At 42.2% G+C, this 25,128-nt stretch overlaps 1 protein-coding gene across 2 annotated transcripts in view; it reads right to left on the reverse strand.

The window, feature by feature from the left end:
* chn2 (chimerin 2) overlaps nucleotides 1-25,128 on the reverse strand; it is a 336,658-nt gene that overhangs the window by 66,696 nt on the left and 244,834 nt on the right. For both annotated transcript variants that reach the window (XM_078239728.1, XM_078239735.1), the window contains one exon: nucleotides 10,782-10,859. In XM_078239728.1, coding sequence (XP_078095854.1) covers nucleotides 10,782-10,859 — 78 coding nt within the window. The remainder of the gene's footprint in view (nucleotides 1-10,781; nucleotides 10,860-25,128) is intronic.

Raw genomic sequence — 25,128 nt, forward strand, 5'->3', positions numbered from 1 at the left:
ATTCATGTAAATTGAGTCTGTGTCTTTATATGCCCTGTTTGTGAACAGAATTCCCACTCACCTGAAGAAGGGGCTTGGAGCTCCGAAAACTTGTGTGGCTTTTGCTACCAAATAAACCTGTTGGACTTTAACCTGGTGTTGTTAAACTTCTTACTGTGTTTACCCCAGTCCAACGCCGGCATCTCCACATCACCCTAAGTGAAGCCAGTGAGCCTAACTGTAGCATCAAAACTATGGCACTGGATGGGATCAACTAACAGGCCCTGAATTCAAGTGAAGAACTTGTAGATCATGGTGGAATTTTCCTAAAAACTGGCAAAGTGTCAGGTTCTGACTGAAAACCAGCATGTTTCTCCCCAGAAACACAGCCAACTTTTAAGTCCAGATCTTCTGACACTGTCAAAACATAGCAAGGGGCTTCGCAGAGTTCAGAATGCCCTTTTTTAAAAGGCATCTGATCTCAAAGAAAGATTAAAAGCCCGCTCCCTGCTCCAGACACTGGGACCCCTGGCAGACAGAGGAAATACCCCAAACTCTCAAACACAAAAGGGCCAACCTCCACCCCACCACTCAAGTGTCAGGCTGGATATGCCCCACCACCACCACGCAGGCATCATGTTGACCTGACTCCAACCCCCATCTTTACCAGCATCGTACAGCATCCTCCCCTGCCATTCTCAGCGTCTGCTAACACCCCACTCTCTCCCCACCCGACCGCCATGTCGGCACAACCCACCACCCTGTCCCATGTAATTGGAATCCCCCCCAATGGCGTACCATAGAAGCCCTGCCTCTGGTTCCTCCCTGGCATTGTCAACCTGCCAGTGCCAGATTGGCACTGCCAGTGTGCCTCCATGTCCCTCAACACTTGGCGGCTATACTTACCTTCCCCCCCCCTGTGTGATCATTACAACTGACTTTCATTTTTGAAAACCAGTTGTGATTCCCACTGGGAATGTCACGCTGGCAGGGAGAGCATCTAACACCCCTGGAAGCAACAACATTAAGCTGTTTAGTCATATTTAGATGCATGGTAATCAGATTCATGCTCCTTTTGGGCACGATCCAGATTTTGTTGCTGGCAGGGCAGTGGGTGGGTAAGATCTTCAACTGAGATCTCATAGCCATAAATCCCATTATGGCCCTCTTGTGAGAGTTTTTAGCCATAATGGGGTTTGCACCCGCGGTGAATGGGTGCTGAAAATTGTGGCCCATATGTATAGTGTTATAAAGGACCTTACTTATTGGTTCGTTTAAAAACCTATCAATGAAATCACAAGGATTGGGAAAACAATAATGTGTTTTCTTTATTAGAATAAAAAATTGTATATGTAGATGTTAACGGAGAGGCTTCTGCCTTGCAGGACATATCTGACTTCTACTACCACTGCTATATACGGAGTACAAAGTTATGGGGTTACACATCACGTCCTGTCGAGTGGTGGATAATGATGGTTGTCTTTTGAGGAAAGCTTGGACAGGTTACACTTGTATTCACTAGAGTAAGAGGCGACTTGATCGAAATCTTTTAAGATTCTGAGGAGTCTTGACAAGGTGGATGTGGAGAGGATATTTCCTTTTGTGGGAGAATCTAGAACTGGGGGCCATTTGTTTAAACGTGAGTCGCTTGTTTAAAACAGAAATGAGGATGAGGATATGGGCCTTGGTAAGATGCTCTTTCGGAAAGTTTGTGCACTCGATGGGCTAACTGTAGGGATTCTATGAGAAGTTGTTTCTTTCAGAATGTCATGAGTCTTTGGAACTCTCTTCCGCAAAACTCGGTGGAAGCAGAGTCCTTGAATATTTTTAAGGTAGTGCTAGATAGTTTCTTAATTAAGAAAGGGGTTAAATGTTATCAGGGGTAGGCAGGAGTGTGGGGTTGAAGTTACAATCAGATCAGCCATGATCTTACTGAATGGTGGAGCAGGCTTGAAAGGCCTAATTCTATGTTCATATATTTGTTTTGGAACGATGTTGAGTGAAGGTATAAATATTGGTCAGAACACTAACCAGGTTTAATCAAGCGCAAGTAGAAAGATTTTCTCCCCTTTATATTCTAGCCCTCTAATTATAAAGGTTATAGTTCATTAGCCTTTATGATTAATTTTTGTATCTTACTTTAACATTTTGGTGATCTGTGTGTATGGACCCTTTTTCTCCTGGGACCTCCACCATTCCAAGCTTTCCACAATTAATAAAAGTACTGCATCCATTTTTACACCAAAATGGATGACAAAAGAACAAAGAACAATACAGCACAGGAACAGGCCCTTCAGCCCTCCAAGCCCGTGCCGCTCCCTGATCCAAACTAGACCATTCTTTTGTATCCCTCCATTCCCACTCCGTTCATATGGCTGTCTAGATAAGTCTTAAACGTTCCCAGTGTGTCTGCCTCCACCACCTTGCCTGGCAGCGCATTCCAGGCCCCCACCACCCTCTGTGCAAAATATGTCCTTCTGATATCTGTGTTAAACCTCCCCCCCTTCACCTTGAACCTATGACCCCTCGTGAACATCACCACCGACCTGGGGAAAAGCTTCCCACCGTTCACCCTATCTATGCCTTTCATAATTTTATACACCTCTATTAAGTCTCCCCTCATCCTCCGTCTTTCCAGGGAGAACAACCCCAGTTTACCCAATCTCTCCTCATAACTAAGCCCCTCCATACCAGGCAACATCCTGGTAAACCTCCTCTGTACTCTCTCCAAAGCCTCCACGTCCTTCTGGTAGTGTGGCGACCAGAACTGGACGCAGTATTCCAAATGCGGCCGAACCAACGTTCTATACATCTGCAACATCAGACCCCAACTTTTATACTCTATGCCCCGTCCTATAAAGGCAAGCATGCCATATGCCTTCTTCACCACCTTCTCCACCTGTGATGTCACCTTCAAGGATCTGTGGACTTGCACACCCAGGTCCCTCTGCGTATCTACACCCTTTATGGTTCTGCCATTTATCGTATAGCTCCTCCCTACATTATTTCTACCAAAATGCATCAGTTCGCATTTATCAGGATTGAACTCCATCTGCCCTTTCTTTGCCCAAATTTCCAGCCTATCTATATCCTCCTGTAGCTTCTGACAATGCTCCTCACTATCTGCAAGTCCTGCCAATTTTGTGTCGTCCGCAAACTTACTGATCACCCCAGTTACACCTTCTTCCAGATCGTTTATATAAATCACAAACAGCAGAGGTCCCAATACAGAGCCCTGCGGAACACCAGTAGTCACAGGCCTCCAGCCGGAAAAAGACCCTTCCACTACCACCCTCTGTCTTCTGTGACCAAGCCAGTTCTCCACCCATCTAGCCACCTCCCCCTTTATCCCATGAGATCCAACCTTTTTCACCAGCCTACTATGAGGGACTTTGTCAAACGCTTTACTAAAGTCCATATAGACGACATCCACGGCCCTTCCCTTGTCAACCATTCTGGTCACTTCTTCAAAAACCTCCACCAGGTTAGTGAGGCATGACCTCCCTCTCACAAAACCATGCTGACTATCGTTAATGAGTTTATTCCTTTCTAAATGTGCATACATCCTATCTCTAAGAATCTTCTCCAAAAACTTCCCCACCACGGACGTCAAGCTCACCGACCTATAATTACCCGGGTTATCCTTCCTACCCTTCTTAAATAACGGGACCACATTAGCTATCCTCCAATCCTCTGGGACCTCACCTGCGTCCAGTGACGAGACAAAGATTTGCGTCAGAGGCCCAGCGATTTCATCTCTCATCTCCCTGAGCAGCCTTGGATAGATTCCATCAGGCCCTGGGGATTTGTCAGTCTTTATATTCTCTAACAAACCTAACACTTCCTCCCTTGTAATGGAGATTTTCTCCAACAGTTCAACACTCCCCTCCGAGACACTCCCAGTCAACACATCCCTCTCCTTTGTGAATACCGACGCAAAGTATTCATTTAGGATCTCCCCTACTTCTTTGGGCTCCAAGCATAATTCCCCACTTTTGTCCCTGAGAGGTCCGATTTTTTCCCTGACAACCCTTTTGTTCCTAACGTATGAATAAAATGCCTTGGGATTCTCCTTAATCCTGTCTGCCAAGGACATTTCGTGACCCCTTTTTGCCCTTCTAATTCCCCGTTTGAGTTCTTTCCTACTTTCTTTGTACTCCTCCAGAGTTCCCTCCGTTTTTAGCTGCCTGGACCTAACATACGCCTCTCTTTTCTTTTTGACCAGTCACTCAATTTCCCTGGTTATCTACGGTTCTCGAATCCTACCCTTCCTTTCCTTCTTTTTTACAGGCACATGCCTGTCCTGTAGCCCTAACAACTGTTCCTTAAAAGACTCCCACATGCCAGATGTGGATTTACCCTCAAACAGCCTCTCCCAATCAAGAGCTGCCAATTTCTGCCTAATCCCACTAAAGTTAGCCTTCCCCCAATCCAACACCTTACCCTTGGGACACCACTCATCCTTTTCCATCACTATCCTAAAACTAACAGAATTGTGGTCACTATTTGCCACATGTTCCCCTACCGAAACTTTGAAGACCTGACCGGGCTCATTCCCCAGTACGAGGTCCAGTATAGCCCCCTCTCTAGTCGGGCTATTTACATATTGTTCCAAAGAACCCTCCTGTACGCATTTTACAAATTCCTCCTCATTCAGAGTCCCAGCTCTCAGCGATTTCCAGTCTATACCAGGGAAATTGAAGTCTCCCACTACAACAACCCTATTTTTCCTGCACCTATCCAGTATCTCCTGACATATCCGTTCTTCCACTTCCCTTGGGCTGTTGGGGGGCCTGTAGTACACCCCCAACATAGTGACTGCGCCCTTCCTGTTTCTAAGCTCCACCCAGAGTGACTCGTTACACGACCCCTCTGAATTGTCCTCCCTCTGCACCGCTGTAATATGCTCTCCAACTAATACTGCTACTCCCCCACCTCTTTTGGCCCCTCCTCTGTCTCACCTAAAACACTTGTACCCTGGAATATTCAGCTGCCAGTCCTGTCTCTCTTTCAACCAAGTCTCTGTCACCGCAACCACATCCAAATTCCTCGTGAGCATTAAGGCCCTAAGTTCATCTGTCTTACCTGCTACGCTCCTTGCATTGAAGTATAAGCACTCCAGACCTCCAGGCCCAGTGAGGTCATCCTCCCCCAGAGTGCTCTTCTTCTTTGCCAGCCTTGTCCCAGCCCCAAGCTCGTCCCCAGCCTCTACATTTGTAGACCTAATATTTTGATCCCCACACCCCTGCCATACTAGTTTAAACCCCCCCCGAACTGCAGTAGCAAAACTCCCAGCCGGGATATTCGTGCCCTTCCAACTTAGTTGTGACCCGTCCTTCTTGTACAGGTGCCATCCTCTCCTGAAAACTTCCCATTGATCTAGGAAAATGAAGCCCTCCCTCCTGGACCAGTCCTTTAGCCAAGCATTCAATTGTACTAACTCCCTATTCTTAGCCTCACTGGCACGAGGCATTGGGAGCAGCCCAGAGATGGCCACCCTGGAGGCCCTACTTTTTAGCCTATTTCCCAACTCCCTGAATTGCTCTCGTAGGATCCCCCTGCTCTTCCTATCTACGTCATTTGCACCAATGTGTACAATGACATCCGTTTCTTTATCTTCCCCTTTTAATATGCCTCCTATCCGCTCGGAGACATCCATGACCCCAGCACCAGGTAGGCAGACTACCATCCTGGAGTCCCGTTCGCACCCACAGAATCGCCTGTCCGTGCCTCTAACCGACGCATCCCCCACCACTATTGCTCTCCTAACCCCTCTCTTTCCTTTCTGGGCCACAGAGCCTGACTGTGTGCCAGTGACCTGGTCACTGTGGCTTACCCCTGGAGAGTCATCCTCCTCCACACTATCCAAAACAATTTACTTGTTTTGGAGTGGGACAACCACAGGTGACCCCTTCACTAATTGCTCACTCCCCTCCCCTCTCACACCTGTCGCCGAGCCCTTCCTATTATGAGAGACAGCCACTGGAGTACTCTCTGGTACGTTACCCTTCTGACCTTTACTCCTCCTAACTGTGACCCACGTGTCTTCCTCCCGATGCCCCGGTGTAACTAGTTCCCTATAACTCATGTCAATTATTCTCTCATTCTCCCTGACTAGACCAAGGTCAGCAATCTGCAGCTCCAGTTCCATGACACGGTCCCTCAGGAGCTGCAGTTCCACGCACCTGGCACAAATGTGAACCTCTGGGAGGCTAGGTGTTTCCAGGAACTCCCACATCCCACACCGGAAGCACCGAACTGGCCTATCACTCATAGTTACCCTTATCCTATATAGTTTTGGATAAAAATAACTTACCTTGCCTCGCCCTTTCTGCCTAAGCCCTGTGAGCCAAAGCCCTTATAGCTCACACTCTGCTTCCCACACACTCCACTGCCCGCTCCCGACGCTGCCCGCTGTATAGTGCGGCCGGCTTTTTATGCTCCAGTCGAACAAAGAGGTCGAACCCCCCAGGTAACTGACTTTTATACTAAGAACTCAACCTCCCAGAATCCCCTTCAGCTGACGTCACTTCCCTTAATTTAAAACCTTGAAAAAAGCCCGCGAAACAAACAAGGAATACAATAAATAAATCAGTACTTTGCTTACCCTCAGCACTCCTGCTAAGAATCTCTCCCTCAGTCCTGTTCCAGTCGAACAAAGACCTTACACTTACGTCTACAAAAATCCATGTCACAGTTTTGTGCAAAAAAAATGGTATATTCTAGTTTCAATTTGGATTCATATTCCATTTTCATTGAGAAACGTTTCTCTAGCCTTCATTATTTTCTACCCCTTTCTCCTGCTTTAGTATCACCTCTTCCTCTCCTCATACCCCTATACTTCTTCAGCTGAGAAGACAATCATAATTGTTGTCATTACTACTTCGTGCCTTGTCAAAACAAGGTGTTCATTGGTGTGTCTGAGTGGTTCAGATGGATTCTATTGTCTTCCACCTTTTCTCAAGATGGAGAACTCAAACCCCTTATATTGTTCCATGCAGTAGCTTCACTATTAACTACCAAACCGCACTCGACTAGATCAAAACTGATTAATTGTGCATTGATGTTGGGTTTGAATTTACAGCTCTTATTAAAAAAGTTCAATGATCTGAGGTGCAGTTGTTGTGTCATTGTTCAACCCTTTACGTATTCATCTTTGCAAACATTAATATTGGCCAAATGCCATTTCTTTCTAGAAAATGCACTGGATGGATTACTTAATGATTGACTAAAGTTCATACTCTGAAACTCTGAAACAAGAACACAAATGTTGAACATAAGCAGCAAGTAATTAGCATCTGAAAGCAAAAGACAAGTTTAGGGTAGAACCTATCATCCCAATATTTTATCCATTCAAAAAATGTGAACAAACTAACTTTCTGTGCATTTCCTAAATGGCCTATTTTCATCTCATTAAAACAAAGAGATATACTTGAAACTTTGTTCAGAGTCTAATCCTGTAAGATTTTGTGTGATTAAGGAAAACATTTGCAGATTTTTCATGTTCAACATTTGAACATTCAGCAAAACTTGAAGTTTTAAAGTTCAAAGTTTTAAAGTTTATTTATTAGTGTCACAAGTAGGGTTACATTAACACTGCAATGAAGTTACTGTGAAAATCCCCTAGTCGCCACACTCCGGCTCCTGTTCAGATAGACTGAGGGAGAATTTAGCATGGCCAATGCACTAATCAGCATGTTTTTCAGACTGGGAGGAAACTCACACAGACACAGGGAAAACGTGCAGACTCCGCACAGACAGTGACCCAAGCTGGGAATCGAGCTTAGCTTGCTCGCACTCAGACAGCAGTGCTAACCACTCTGCCACCGTGCCGCCCCTAAAAGCTGAAAACCTGGACTGGTTAATTTTCACTGGGCCTATTGTACTTGATGTTTGATTGAACAGTTAATCTGCTGCATGTTATTTTACGTGGTAGTTCCATTTATGACCAAAACTGAGGGTGAAATACTAACAATCCAGTTATGCCTACTAGAAGCACAATGTATGTCTTTATCAGAGCAACATAGTACATTCATTATCAGTTGCAGCTATTTATAGATATAGTTGGCACTGTGAATTAATTATGCACAAAATTACACTCTATATTTTGAAAACATTAATTTATATCATTGTAGCTGACAGAGGATGACTTTGAATTCAGCAGACAGTGCACAATACAATCAGGCAGTCTTAAGAAATTCAAGACATGCTGGCCGGAATGCCTGAGCCGGAATACTCCCAAAAAAATTCTAAGTGTCGAATTCATGTGAAAATTGGAGCAATTCACGCTGGTTTTTTCAGTGGGAGTTCAGAGAAGAATCTCCCACACTCTGTGCACTGCAGAGGCCACCAGTGTGAATATCATTAAAAACTAGGGGGTGGGGATTATCCCTGCTGGAGAGGCTGAAATTAGCAAACTGAGCAGGCCATAGCACATGTGCAGTGGCCCGCACTGAAGGCCTCCTGATTGCTGGCCAATCCTGCAACCTCTACAACATTGGCTCCCCCCTCCCAGCCCAATTGCTGGCCCCCCCAACCATACCCCCCCCCCCCCCCACCCCAGTCTGCTGCAATTTCCAGGGCCCCCCCACCAATTTTCGCTCCCTGCTAATCACATTTAAAATATATTTGAAGAAGTGATTAAATTACTTCCGTGCCTCCCCACCGATTACTGGTGCGGTCCAGAAGCCGCCGGAAATCGGTGCTGAGACATGCTATCAGGGTGGGAATGCATGCATGATCCCCACAAATTGCCAGCTGCAAAGTTCTCCCAACCCGCCGTGCTGAAAAATGAGCACAGCGGAATGGGAGAATCGCAGCCCTGAAGTTCCTGCTGATTCTGAATTGAGTCATTAAGTTATTAAATTCTCAACTCTTCAATAACATCAAAATACTGCGCTACAAGTCTGCCATGAAAGCATATTTACAGGTAATAGTTTCTGGTTGATTTTCTGAAGATTTACATTTACAATTTATTGACATTTTCAGTGTGTACAAAGCAAAATGTAATGTTGTTTCAAGGTTGAATTGACTCTGCAAATGTTTAAACATAGAGCAAGACACAATATTTCCATGGTCTAGAAATAATCCTGTATAAATAGTGAAAATTTTCAATTTATTACCAAAAGACAAGTCTGGTTTTAGCCAGAATGCTTAGAAAACGTTTTTGAGGCGAGCACAATTTGAATAACAAAATAATACACAAGATCAAATATATTGACTAAAATTTCATTTACAGCAGGGAATTCACTCCACATTGGTAATGCTTACTTTGTAAACAATTAATGGAAGAACTTAAAGGCAATTGTTTTCCAGAGAATATAGTAAGGTTTATTGTCAGCAATTCTCATCATAATCCCAAAAGCCTTGCTTGTGGCTAGAACTGTTGCATTGACAAAATGAGTTGATTCAAGCAAAAGAAGTATGCTGACCATACACTATTTAAATCACAAGAGATGCGACAGTTCAGACATAAAAAGGGTTTTGTTAACCTAAGTTCAACTGAAATTTCTCAGTTAGAACTAATACACAGCAGATATTTCTTCACTTGATGCCCAAAGAATGATTGGATGAATAATTGTTTTATTACACACTTATTTCATTAAAGCAGGGGAGTGGGACTAATTAATAGCTCTAGCAAAGAGCTGGCACAGACTCAAAAGGTTAAATGCTCTCTTTTCGACTTGTGATACTGTGCTGCGCCATGGTTTAAGAATGCTTATTTCATAATATATTATACCTACTACAAGAATGTTGAAATTCAAGCTGTGCAAAATAAACAGTAGGTTACAAGGTAAACTTCACACGAATGCACACCCCATAATTATCTTTTTACTTCTTTCAATGTTAAAAGAGCAGTACAATGGAACAATGCACTGGAGGATAAAATTAGCACACAGGTGTGGTAGAAATGCGGTATAGTCCAAAGTTTCCCCAACACTGAATTCCCAATTTCAGTTACATAATAATGAGCAAATATCAGCCAAGGTCATCTACTTTCCCCAAGAGAAAAAGTAGAATATAGAAAGGAGAGTAACCCCTCAATAATTTTCATGCCTTTCCTAGTAATTAGTTTAAAGCAACATTGAGTATAAATAGGGACCAATATCCCCAATCCTAACCATTTCCAGTTGGTGTGCAACTTGTGGTGAGCAGGAAATAAGATTGAAGGGATTAACTAAGTGCAACTATTATTTAGTGGTTTAATTTTACATTAACAAGTAATACTCATTTTAATTATTAGTTAAATATTTGCTAGACTGTTGAAGAAAATGTAAGGTGTTGCCATTACTAGAATAATGTAGCTAACAAAGCTCATTAGTATTAATATACTAAGCACAGCAGTAAGTACTAAGAAATGTAGTAATTGTAGGAACCTCAATCAAACACTAGCATAACTAAATTCCTGAGCAACTTTCTGTTGCAGGAACATTGCTGATCACAGAAGTTTCACTATCAATCCAACTTTAATTAGATCCCACTAAAGAGCAGTTAAATAACAGGTAATAAAACAGAAAACTGATCCCTATTTCTGAAATATACAGAAGTCAAAATAATGTTTAACTAGTTTAAATAAATTTAAATAGTCACATTTCTGAGTGTCCTACATGGTTTCATTTAAATATGCTAACCTGAAGTGAAAGTGATACTAGTTCTGCAAAATCTCCTTCAAATTACATTAGTAACATTCAATTACATTTAGCAGCATTAAGGTTAAGCTTGGAGCACTTGCTAATTAGAAATAATTCCAGCCTTCCTTGTATTCAGCATTTTAATGACATAAATTTAAAAGTATGTCTTACCTTAAAATTGTGAGCTTTTTCATAATTGAAATGGTTCTCACTTTGTTTCAAGGCAGCTCTTCTGACAAGTGAGGTGATCTGTGAATAGGCAAAAAGTTTCAGAGGTTGCCATAATGCTGTATTCCTTCTACTCACTTTCACCCCTAATGCCACAGTCAGCAGTTCTTGATGCTTGTCCTTTTTGGATTTGTGCATAACAGGAGGACATGTCTGTTCATTTTCTAACCACAGTTTCTGAGACGGCATGGTGTTAGGGTCCCAAATACGTTCTCTGTCCTCTGAGCTATGAAGTTTTAACGTCCTCAAGTTTGTCAAACAGCCTCTAATGTTAGCAACCAAAGTGGCAGCAGCTGCACTTCATTCTGCTGAGACCTCAGGCATGTGACTTGAATGGGCTGTCTTGTGTGATGAAAGGGGTTTCTGCATCTGAATGAGCCTCAGCAAAGGCCTGTGTGAGCACTCAAGGCAGACGTGTGCTGCAGACAAAAGCTCACATTCATAAACCCTGAAAAACCTTGGCAACGGTTTCTAGACAGACGCTAGAGAAACTTTAGGCAGGGGGTAGTAGCTCTGCACCCTGAGACCACAGCATATTTCAAAGGACTGATCTGTTCTGCATGGTACCACATTAAAGAAACTAGCTCAGACAACACTGGTGAGATACTGCATCCAATTATACAGTAAATCAGACCCAGAAGTTGCAAGACCTTCTGCATGGGCTGAGAGATTAAAGTGCAGAAAAAAATGCAACGTTAGAGTATACAAACATCTTTTCCTATCCTATAAGCCACCAGTATCAGAGGACTTACAAGACTCTACAACAGTTTGAGAGTCACCTCCCAGTTTAAAAATGAAATTCTGTATAGTGCTTTTTTTACTCATGTAATCCAATTATTTTATTATCAATCATCTTAATCCTAAAGCTAAAATCTGAATTTAATGCAAAAGTAGAAATCTGTTACATTTCCTGCGTATCACCATGTTAAAATTGCCATGCACAAAGTATCCGCGTACTTGCTTAATGTAAATAGTAAAACTGTAACAAATTTAGAAAAGTTAACATAAAATTCTTGTGACTACAACATTCCTGTCTGTAAGCAATATGGTATGTCATGTATGTATATATATCTTTTATAACACAGTATAACATACTGCTCTAAATGCATTCACAGGATTAATACAAATGTTAGGTATAAACATATCAGAATGAAACCAGATTTTGATGTTGATGATGAGGTGATATCTTCACGTCAAGATTTCTGAACCAAATTATTACTTCCTTCTGGATCCAGAGATCGCATGGTGGATTTTGGACAAAACACCAAGCTTGCACAACCTGGGTCAAAATTCTGGAACTCCCTCCCCAACAGCACGGTGGGTGTACTGACATCACAGGGACTGTGATGGTTCAAGAAGGTAGCACACCACTATCTTTTCAAGGGCAATTAGGGATGGACAATAAATGTCAACCTAGCCAGTAATGCCAACATCATGTAAATGAATTTAAAAAAGAAACATCATGTAAATGAATTTTAAAAAAGGCCTGACCATCATGAGAGCTTAGCTATAGGGTGAGCAGTTGAGGAAAAGGTGGAAGGACAGAGGCAACCTAGAAAACCCATTTCTCACTGAGCTGTCCATGGAAAACATCATAAAACCAATACACCCAAACCCAATGTCCCATTTCACCAGCAGTCCCATTCTTGACCTTCCATCCATCACTAATTATGCAATGTCTGCTTAGCCACAATGCAAAAATAAAAACCAACACAAAATAAACATTACAAACCAAATTCATAAATCAACCATGCCATAATGCATGCTAACATGAACTAATCATTCCTGTGCATTCCCTTAATGTCTGCCGGAGAGGCAGCTGCAGCAGGGCTGATGGTAGGTCACTATCTTTCAGTGGAGGAGGCTGCAGATGGTATTGCTGGCTGATCTCAAGCAGTTATGGGAATCTCTCCTATCTCAGCATGAGTTGCAGCAATTTGAGTCGGCTGGCCAACAGGCAACAGCAAGGTAGTGAGCTCAGATGCAGCACTCCAGTCGCTGGCTGGCTGCTTTGTAAGGGGGGGGGTTTCAAACAAAAGCATCCAGCCCCCACCCCCAGTTTTGATGACGCTGGGCTCATTCTGTCATTTGACATGTTCATGGCACCTCACAGGAGTTGTGAATTGGGGGGAACCCCAGCCTGAGTCAGAAGCCAAAATAAAAAGTTGCCATTCAATGTTCTTTTTGAAATACATTGCCTCTCTTACTTTCTCATAAGGCTGTCAATCAATCACAGCCATTCATATAGGCGAATTTTACCGTTCCACCCGCCACGAGAATCAGAGCGGACGGGGGCCAGACTATGGAAAGGTCTGTTGACCTCGGACGGGATTTTCCGGTTTCGGGGCAAACGCAGCTGGAAAATCCCACCCATAGTATCAATGGGTTAAGCCACTCTTGCAGCAGCCAAGCATTCATAATGAAGTCAACTTGAAAAACAGATGGCCAGCTTCTGTTGATACACATGCCAGATGACCTCTCAGGTTTTGTCCACACTGAACATGAATTTTACTTTCCAAACTCTTTCTTCAATTTTTAAAGTACTAGAGGTTTTAGTATTGAGTGAACGGACCAACTACTTGAAGCAACAAGAATTAATCAGTCAGTCAGTCAAAATGGATTTCTAAAAGACACTCTAATCAGGACGACACCCTCCACGACGTGTTTCGTGTGGCAGAAGCGGCTTGCCATTGGTCAGCGGCGGAACATTCTGATCCCACCGCTGTCAACAGGGTTTCCCATTTTATGCACACCCTGCAGCCTGGAAACCCACGGCAGGAGTTTGCCATCAGCAGGACCAGAAGATCCTGCGGGGGGAACGGCCAGAAATTTTCAGCTTCTGTACTTCTCCAAACTTCTTGGATTCTTTAAAGATAGAGGAAATGTAATGAATAATGTTTATATAAATTTTCAAAAAATATCTGATATGGTACCATGTAAAATACATCTGCCAAAGATTTAACACATGAAACTCAAGAGAACGTGGCCATGTTGTTAGATGGTTAAGGAGCAAGTCAGAGGTTAAGAATTTTCCCAGATGACTGTTGTTCTTGTTGCTGGAGCTGTTTTTATTTACCATACATATGACAATCTGGATTACAAAATTCAAAACAAACAATATCAAAACATGATTATGCACAAAATTGGAAAATTGTGTCAATAATTATGGAAAGAAAAGTGTAGGAGGCCATAAACTGGCTAGCCCCATATGGGACAATAGCTAGAAATACTAGTTAAATATAGTAAAGAGTGAAATAATACACTTCAACGGTAAGGGTGAGGAAGATAACATTCCTGAAATGGTAAGATCTTACGCTGAGTAGAGGATCAGAAGGAATTTGAGATGAACGCTGGAGAAGAAGTAATGGAAGTTCTCAATATAATTTTCAAAAATTCTGTGGAAAGGAAAGTTGTGCCAGGGAATAAGTGCAAAAGGTCATTAAAGGATAACATTGAATGTGGGTAAAGAAATAAGGGTGGAATTTTCTCATTTTGAGGCCAAGTGTCATAGTTGGTTGAAAAGTGGCTATGAAACCACCAGCCCCAATGGCAGCTTTCTCCAGCATATTATTAGCAACTTAGGAAAAAAGCTAATGGGTGATTCTCTCACAAGGCTTCCAATCTTCACCTTCAAAATTCTCATTTTGTAATTCTCTCAAAGTCAGCAACGGCCTACCTTGCAGGGTTTTAATTTCCTCTCCTGAGATTCCATTCCCCTGGATTCCCAAGTCGATAATCCAACACCAAATTGCTGGTACTTCAGATCTTTGGCCATGCCAAGCAGAACAGGAATGCCCCAAAGGGACATCTTTAACCCAACAGCTCACAGCACAGAATCACCAACCTTTGGCTGCCTTCATGGGTCATCAGGGCTTCCCTGAGCCCTCATCCCACTTTACTTAAAATCTGCTACCCACAGCCCTTTCTCTAATTGGAGCCGGTTTCTCTGCTCTTCTCTGTTTCCCTTAACTTAACTGGGGCCTGCTTCTGTCCCCCATCTCTGTCCCTTACCTGGAACTTCCTTTTGGAACCTCTCCATGCCCGCTCTCTCTTGTCCCCTTTCCTGGACACTTATCTGGCTATGGTGCATGGCACCCAGTCACTTGACCTGGGTTTTTGCGACATTTTCCCACTTTCCTGCAAACTTCATATCAAATAATATTTTGCATAATAACTTGTTGGAAGTATAAGTTTATAATAATGTGGCAAGGGTAATGGGGCATTCAGTACCTTAGTGAACGGTGAATGAAAGGTCGGACCAACAGTGTATCTATCGCCTTAACTAATGAGATCTAAGGATTGGGAAACAAACAGACAAATAATAAAGAACAAAATATAGTAGGGGAATCAGGCAAAGAAAGAGTGGGGAAGAAAGGTATGATTAAGCGAGGGATTGAAATGTGAAAGAAAAATCAAGGAGAATTAAAAACGTAAAACGTTTTAAATCTCTATCAACAATTTACTACATGAGAATCAAATTTTAAAATGCTGCAAAAAATTAATTCCGATCTGGATAAAATCAGATTTGGCATGTCCTCGACAACTTTCAGCAGTTTGTACAGATGCACCATAGAAAGCATTCTTACCGGATGTATCGCGTCTTGGTATGGCTCCTGCTCTGCCCAAGACCACAAGAAACTACAAAGGGTTGTGAACGTAGCCTAATCCATCACGCAAACCAGCCTCCCGTCTACTGACTCCATCTACACTTCCCGCTGCTTTGGAAAAGCAGTCAGCATAATCAAGGACCCCACACACCCTGGACATACCCTATTCCACCTCCTTCAGTCGGGAAAATGATACAAAAGTCTGTGATCACATACCGACCGACTCAAGAACAACTTCCCTGCTGCTATCAGACTTCTGGATGGACCTACCTTATATTAAGTTGATCTTTCTATGACTGTAACACTATATTCTGCACCCTCTATTTTCCTTCTCCCCTATGTACTCTATAAATGATGTGCTTTGTCTATATAGCATGCAAGAAACCATACTTTTCACTATATACCAGTACATGCGACAATAATAAATCAAATTGAGTTTGCCAGTAATTAGATGACTCTTATGTTCTAGTTACATTGATTTTTTTTTAAACCTCTTCTTGCCAGAGTCCTTCTCTTATTTATTTAGACCACTTAGGGTGATGCAAATCCAGATTGGAACAAAATCTAGTTTTTTCCTACAGCGATCGTAACAACATGTAGTCAGTGCTTTTTAAATAAAAGAATGTCTTCCAGCCTTAGCAAAAAGGAGGAAAGGTAAAAACCAAATGGGAAGTGACAAATTGGTAGGGAAACCCAAAACCATGAGTGATAACAAATATTTTCACAAGATTATTTTGCTGAGAGTCAGAAAGGGACAAAAATAAAGAGAAAAAAAAGGACAAACAAGACAGAAATGGAAGAAAGAAAACAAGAAAGGGAAATAATGGTTAAAAGATTGGTGAAGTAGAGGTATTGGGAAAATGAGCATAATTTTGATTCAGAGTTTGACTGTAAAAGATTACCCAAATAAGGGAGGCGATATAGTAGATATTAAATGATGGTGGTTTTACGTTAATTAATTGTGACTTATAGAGCCAATACAGCTGGCTATGGTGTGTGTGTGTGTGCTCCTGATAAATTGCACTTTTTGAAGGAGTATAAATGGGAATATGGAAAAGGAAACAGGGAACAAGAAGGAAAAAGTATTTGAAAAGTCAATCTGTATGCCAATAGGTATGTGGTTGAAGGTTACCATCACAAAATGGGCTAGGCTAGTCATGGCAGGAATCAATTCCAGCCTCCTGGACTACTTGGATCCACTACAATTTGCCTATTGCCGTAACAGGTCCACAGCAGACACCATCTCCCTGGCCCTGCACTCAACCCTGGAACACCTAGATAACAAGGACACCTATGTCAGACTCCTATTTATTGACTACAGCTCAGTCTTCAACACTATTATTCCCACAAAACTCATCTCCAAACTCCGTGGCCTGGGACTTGGCACCTCCCTCTGCGACTGGATCATAAGCTTCCTAACTCACAGACCACAATCAGTGAGGATTGGAAACAACACCTCCACGATCATCCTCAACACCAGTGCCCTACAAAGTTGTGCTCTCAGTCCCCTACTATACTCCTTATACACTTATGACTGTGTGGCCAAATTCCCCTCCAACTCGATTTTCAAGTTTGCTGACGACACCACCATAATGGGTCGGATCTCAAACAGTGACGAGACAGAGTACAGGAATGAGATAGAGAATCTGGTGAACTGGTGCGGCAACAATAATCTCTCCCTCAATGTCAACAAAACGAAGGACTTTGTCATCGACTTCAAGGAAGCGTAAAGGAGAACATGCCCCTGTCTACATCAATGGGGACGAAGTAGAAAGGGTCAAGCACTTCAGGTTTTTAGGTGTCCAGATCACCAACAAACTGTCCTGGTCCCCCTGTGCCGACACTATAGTTAAGAAAGCCCATCAACACCTCTACTTTCTCAGAAGACTAAGGGAATTTGGCATGTCAGCTACGACTCTCACCAACTTTTACAGATGCACCATAGAAAGCATTCATTCTGGTTGTATCACAGCTTGGTATGGCTCCTGCTCTACCCAAGATCGCAAGGAACTACAAAAGGTCGTGAATGTAGCCCAATCCATCACGCAAACCAGCCTCCCATCTACTGACTCGGTCTACACTTCCCACTGCCTCGGCAAGGCAGACTGCATAATTAAGGACCCCACACATCCTGGACATTCTCTCTTCCACCTTCTTCCGTCAGGAAAAAGATACAAAAGTCTGAGGTCACGTACCAACCGAACAGCTTCTTCCCTGCTGCTGTCAGACTTCTGGAATGGACTTACCTTTCATTTAGTTGATCTTTCTCTACACCCTAGCTATGACTGTAACACTACATTCTGCACATCTCCTTTCCTTCCCTAGGAACGATATGCTTTGTCTGTATAGCGCACAAGAAACAATACTTTTCATTGTATGTTAATACATGTGACAATAATAAATCAAATCAAAGGTACAACAGAAATCATGACATTTAAAAAGAAAGGGCAGCACTTTGGGTAACAGACAGGATGTGAACGCTGAGGTTGTACACACAAAAGGTTCAGCCTGAGCAAACTATAGGCAATCATGATTCACCCAGAAGTGAACGGCAGACAGTAATCAGAAAGTGCAACAATAATGCTATCAGAAAATACTTTTCGTGCTTATCAAAATACAGCTATTGTAGAAGCTCAGGCATGCTGGAGTGTGAAGTTGCTCAAGGGTGGCTTGTAGATGATGGGTAGAAGGCAGTCATGAAAATAATCCAGTACACCAGAGGCATGTGAGGAAAATAAAACACTGAAGGAGATGTAGTCACTGAACTAGGATAGGTGGCAATGAAACAATGAAAGAATGGTTCCATGAGGTTGATCCATGAAAAAGAAACTATGAAAAGATAATATTGAAGGTGGTGAAGAGACTGAAGAGACAGACAATGGGCTCTATTTTATCATTTTAATTCTAAGTGCTGGGCGGACTTGAAACTGGGAGTGTTTCAGATCGACTTTTAGACCCATTCTCAGGCGCTCTCATATGCACTCTGCCTGAAAAAATAGCAGCAATTCTGATTCGCGTTGCAGAAGCCTGTGGGTGAGGCTTAATGCGCCCAAAACACTGCAGCTCCGATTGGAGCCTTCAACTGCACATGCGCAGTTAAAAAAAATAGAAAAACGCTCCCCTGCCACATTGCTCCCAGGCTGGATAATGCCTCCCCCCTGGCGCCCACAACATAACTGACCCCCTTATCCCCCACCCCCTGTTACCCAGACTGATCACGGCCCCCTGCCCCCCTTTCCCCCCACCGATCACACACAGAGTGGCAGCGGACCCCCCCCCATCCCTATCCCCACCTCCCCTCCAGAGAACCATCTGACCTGCCTCCCTCTCCCCTCACCAGAGAGCCATCTGACCTGCCTCTCTCCCCTCCTATCAGAGAGGCATCTGACCCGCCTCCCTCCCACCCCCCCCCACCAGAGAGCCATCCAACCCACCTTCCTCCCCTCCTACTAGAGAGCCATCTAACCTGCCTCCCTCTCCCCCCACCAAAGAGCCATCTGACCCGCCTCCCTCCCCCTCACCACCGATTTGAGTCAGAGAGCCGCCAGAAGCTCTGAACTTAGCTCCTCAGAAGCTGGAGCGCCGAATCGGACTTTTGTGGCCCATGTTTGTTTTGCGCTGAATCTGGTTGGGCGAACGCAGTGGTAAAGGGGGAAGTGCCGGTAAGTTTGGGCGTGCAACCCATTGAGTCAATTTAAATGCATGCAAATGCATTTAAGTTGACGTTGTGCCCGATTCGGGCATGGTCCCAATGGCGGCCATTTTCGGTCCTTAGTAAAGGGGAAACGGGCGCAGAGGCAAGTGCAGATCGCGCTAGTTTACCAAGTTTTCGTGCCTGAAAACTGCGCAATTTGATGGTAAAATCGGGCCCAATGAGTTAGAGAGGATGAGAATGGTGAGTTTCAACTGGGTTTTTCTCAATGTTGTTGGCCACTCTGTAACTCGATTAGTGTTGGGATAGTTGAACGGTGATTGATGAATTGAAGGATCCTGAAAAGGGGAAATTTACGGACATGGTAGTTAACGTATGATCTTAAAGGTTTAGGGCTTTTTATAAAGAATAGTTAAAACTAATTTTAATGGGTTCACAATATGCATGATGAAAATTTCAAGGAGACAAGTAATGTTGGGGTGGGAGGAGTGTGGGTGGCTGAAAGTTTAACTGAAAAGGCTGCACAATTATTTGTTGGCTTCATTGAGAAAAATAGTTTGATCCAGGCTAGGAAAAGTGGAGTAGAAGGTCCTAGGTGCATTGGGCTGGGACTGCAAACTATCAGATGTGGTGGGTGTAAGGAGTAATGGACATGCTAACCTTCTGGCTCGCATGCAACAGATTCACAAATATCCATAAATGAACCTGTCTAGATTGGCTTACATGATTGCACTTGCACAAGATATGGCTGATTTGGATCATCCTAGCAAGTCACTAATGTTGGCGGGATATGGATATTAGTTTGCGATGCCGACTCAATCAAAGCAGAAGCTATAACCAACGAATATAAAATAGAGGAAGTGTAATTTCAGATTGAACTATTAGAAACAACCCAGAAATCATACCAGGAAAAAGCCCAAGTAATTCCAGCCCAGTCAAACTGACAAAATCCTCTTTGCTATTATCTGAAGGCTGCTTTCCAAGTTTGGAGAATTTTCACATAAACAAATTAGCCAATAACTTGACATTATTGCACTCAGACACATTATTTTTCAGTAATACTTTTTTCAGACTATACCACACAACTGAATCCACCAAGACACACTCAGTAAGCAAGACCATGAGACCATAGAAATCGGAGCAGAAGTAGGCCATTCGCCCCATCGAGTCTGCTCTATCATTCATTTAGATCATGACTGATCTGATATGATAATCCTCAGCTCAACATTCCCACTTTATCCAATAACCTTGGATTCCCTAACTGATTAGTATACTGTCAGATGAACATGCTCAATTCTAGATCCCATGAAGTCTCAACCTCAGGTCAAACAAACATTTGCTGGTCCCCACTTACTTCCCAGCCTCAACTCATGCATGTTGAACACCTGGAGGAAGAAAGAGTATGAAGTGTGTTTTGGGTCGAGTCTTGGATATTCATCAACAATCTGTACAACGTAATACTTCCACTGACGATTCCTGAAAGAAGCTGCCAAACTGGTCCTGTAGCAGGCTTTAAAGGAGTCAACATGAGGGAGTAACCTACCTGACTTTGTGCTCACCAATGCAAGTGTCACAAACACATCCATCTATGATAGCATCGGCAGGAGTAACCATCACACAATCCATATTGAAGATAAAAGTTTGCTTCCACAATGAGGACATCCTCTATAATCATACAAAGTGACACTACAAAAATGCTAATCACAAAGCCAAATCTACACTCATGAGATACCATAGGCCATCAACAGCAACATAATTGTACACTGCCATTCACACCCTACCACATCCCTCCTTCCTCCATTCCTTCAAGCCAGTAAATACATCCTGGTTTACTGTAGAGTGTAAAAGGGTGTGCCAGCAGTAACCCATGCAAACCATGCAATGAGGCATTAGGCCACTGATCCAATGATACATTGCAATGTAATTTGTGTCACTGCAAATTGATACACATACCAGACAATATTTTTCCCATGTGCTTGACACCCATTTAACGTCTGTGCAAGTGAAGTCAATTGTACTCCAGGAAATGGGTGACATGGCTTTGATGGTCAACTATTAATGATAGATTAAACATATAACAAATAGTGCCAGGCAAGGCTCGTGTATTCTGCAATTACAGCTGTTTTTAAAAACTTAAAAATTGTATATAATAAAATAAAAAGATAAAGGATCTAAATGTGAAGTTAAACTAAAGTTTTAAAAAAACTCAATAAATGTTTCAAACACTGATCTCAGAAATTGCAGAATATTTTAATTTCTTTACAATGCCATCTCTCTTTGGTTGCAGAATAGCAGTATCTATTGGTGGAAAATGATATTGCACAGCAGCTACCTTTCGTGAGTGAATATAATACAATAGTAAGAATATCCAGTTATGTGGCATGTTATTGCATAAACATCTGTTCAAAAGCCTTGGCCCATTGACTCTGGCATACAACCAAAGCAAAAACTGTATTATTGCCTTATGTGCCCCAAGCCAACAGAAGATTATCACTTAATCATTCTGAATGAGAACAGTTTCTGCTCAATTTATGCTTTCTGGCTTTTAATTAATACACTTAATTAAAATGTACCAGGAATATCGCAGTATCTTTTGTTTCAGGCAGTATCCAGTATCCCTTTAAGAGATACTGCCCCTTTAATTTGTCGCTCAGCTTATATGATTTAATTTAATTGGTTATTTGATTTATCCAAAATTGGAATACCGTAGTATCAGGCTAGTGATCTTGTCAACCAAACTGGCAGGAAGTATTTCAATTTCAAGAACTAAATGTCTTTTGCCATCGGGTTCAATTAAATGACGTAACTGAAATTTAATCTGAACTTTATAGTGATTCTGAAAATTATATATATGTGTGCAAATTTATAGAAACATAGATAACGGGAAACAATAATTCTACTTGATAAAAAAAACTGAGCAATGTGAAGGTAATAAAAATTGAACAAAGTAAAACAAAATAGTGAGTGAACTGAAAATACATGGATTATAACTGCGGAAACTTAAGAAAAGTAACCCACTTTATATCAAGCTAATAAGCCGATACTTTTAATACCTTCTAACACAACTGGAACGGTAAGGGTAAAATCTAGAATATTAGAGTTGGGTGTACAACATTCTTATGTTTCAACAAACATCAGTGTTGCTACAGCAATCTTAATCAGCAAAGCGATGCCAGGGGTACAGTAGTACAAGATTGTTACAACCTGTTAGTTTAACATAAGATCATGACACACCTATCCATTTCAAAATGCGGCAATCAAACAATCTGAGTAGAAACACAGTATATGGGAATGAGGGGAAAAAAAATCACACAAAAGAAACCTTGTTAAATAAAAATATAAATAGGTCACATGAAGGGAAGTAGAGTTTATTGTACAAACACGATAATATTTTGTAAACAAAAGTACACACTCTAGTTCAATTGCTCCTTTTACCCTTTATTTTCCTCTAAAGGGATATTTCTTTTGTTTGGATTCTCGCCAGTAATTCTAAGTATTTAGAATTAAAAGTTGCATAAAAACATTTCATTAAAGAGCAGCATGTTTTATTTAAATAGATAAATCTATTAGTACTTTTTAGCCTTTAAAATTACTTCAAACTAAAATTTGGGTGTGCAGCATGCAAGGTCCTTCCAGTAGACACGATCTTGAACATTGGTCAATAATTACACAAAACAGAGACCTGCTATAAAGAACAAATTGCCAATTTCTGCAGTACAGAATAAGTGATATATTTCTATTAAGTACAATATTCGACAGTTAAATTGCTGCCTTGTTTTACAGGTAAGCCCTTGCTAACTGTGGGCATTTGACTTACTCCAGCCTCCCTTTGAGCTGACAAACATTTTCTACAAGTTATGCTTTACAAAATCACTTGCTCATTTGTTTAACAGGCCATGGTAATTATTAGACCTTAGACTCAATTTGCCACCCACATTTACATATATACCTCAGCAGCTACCTCTGCTTCCATCACTACATTATCAATCTACATTTACAAAGTGGTTTGCACCCACAGACCAATGCTTAAAGTCTATGACGTTGGACTGAAATGCTTGTTTCCTAGAGTATCCAGGCATCAATTTGAAAATCAGTCTGCTGTTCATATTTAATAATAGCATTAAATATCAATAGTAGCTCACTGGAGAAAAAATATATCTTTGAACCATTAAATCTTTGAGCAAGCCTTGCGATTTTTACACTTGGGGCCAATTTTCCTGGTGTAAGGCATACTTGCACTTGAAGTCCCAATCCCATTTCCGACAGATCTAAGTTTTTTGCCAATTGTTAAGGGTTGAGTCGTGATACACACAATGTATCATGATGTGGCTACTGAATAAAAGTGTGTTTGTTTTTATAAAAGATTAACCAGTTGAGCAGGTTTAAAAGTTTGAATGGGAGGTTTTTTTTTCCCACTATCAGTGTTAGTAAGAGTTGCATTGGATTGTTTGAAGATTCTTTTCATCTACAAGTGGCTCCTGAGGCCTGAATATGCTGGATATTGAGTGAGTAGCTTTGGAACGGGTATATGGGATATGAGGGGAAATGGGGGTAGGGGGGGCATGAGTTAGCATAGTGATGGCAGGCAGGTGGGTGGCATGCGAGTGATTTGAAGGGTGAGGGTTACATGCCGAACAGCTTCTGAAACAACTGGGAAAAATTCCTAGAGAATTGAGGTGGGCATTCAAACCAGTCTGCCTCAGCATTCGCCCATGTGACCCCCGACCATTTCCTTCTGGCCTGGGTAGGCCCGATTGTATTGCGATCCCACCTACCCAGAGCATAAATTGAATCTAACAAGCCCCTTTAAATTCCCAACTTCGGCGACGAGCCTGAGGAGTGAAAACCCAACCACTAATCCCCTATTAGGAATTTTCAGAATTATAGAAAATCTAGAGGAGGGTAACTCAGACAAAATGGTGGGGAGTATTAAAGCACCATTAAAACTAAATAGTGTATGTGTAGAATTTGGAATTAATTTCAAGATTTTACTATCAGGCGTACAATTAGAGCAAGCAATGGAGAATCATGGAATATTTTATTTATTCCATCCACATTGATGGTGGTTATAGCTTATTTATAAGATGGCAGATGGTACATTTGTGTAACAAATTGGATCTTTCAATGAATTATACTTATACTGCACTGGATCTGAAATAAAGGGCACAAAATTCATTTCTGGAAGCAACTTACTGAGGCTGAAATCTCTCCTGGGGGGGTGGTGCAGGCTGTGCACCAACTCCTCCAGGACAACACTTGATCTTGAGAAGAACATCCATTTGGTAGTGACAGAAGTCTGTCTGGCAGGCCAAGGCAAAGCACCTAGATGAGGTGAAGGTGACATATGGATTACTTTCTTTCAGTAGTCAAAGCATAGCCCACAAGACCAGGAAGGTAATGCTTTAACTGTATGAAACAATAGATAAGTCACAGTTAGAATGCTGCATGGAGTCTGGTCACTACATTACAGGAATGATATGATTGCATTAAAGAGAAGATAGAGGAGCTTTACAAGAATGTTGCCAGGAATGGAGAATTTTAGCTTCAAGGAAAGATTGAACAGGCTGGGGTTGTTTGTTTTTGAAACAGAGGAAACTGAGGGGAGATTAGGTTTTTAAGTTTATTTATTAGTCAGAAGTAAGGCTTACACTGCAATGAAGTTACTGTGAAATTCCCCTAGTCGCCACATTCGGCGCCTGTTCGGGTCAATGCACCTACCAGCATGTCTTTCACACCGTGGGAGGAAACTGGTGCACCCAGAGGAAACCCACGCAGACACGGGGAGAACATGCAAACTCCACACAGTGACCCAAGCCGGGAATTGAACCTGGGACCCTGGCGCTGTGAGGCAGCAGCGCTAAGCACTGTGCCACCATGCCGTCCACTTGAAAGCATTGAAGCATTCAAAGTTCTGAGGATCAGTGAGTGGTTAGGATCAGGAATGCAGTGCCTTCACAGTGTAGTGGATTCAGGTCCAATTGAGATATTCAAGAGGGAACTGGGTTATTGTATGAAAAGAAAAAATGTGTAG

Source organism: Mustelus asterias, chromosome 2 (genome assembly GCF_964213995.1).
Source record: "Mustelus asterias chromosome 2, sMusAst1.hap1.1, whole genome shotgun sequence".
NCBI lineage: Eukaryota > Metazoa > Chordata > Chondrichthyes > Carcharhiniformes > Triakidae > Mustelus > Mustelus asterias.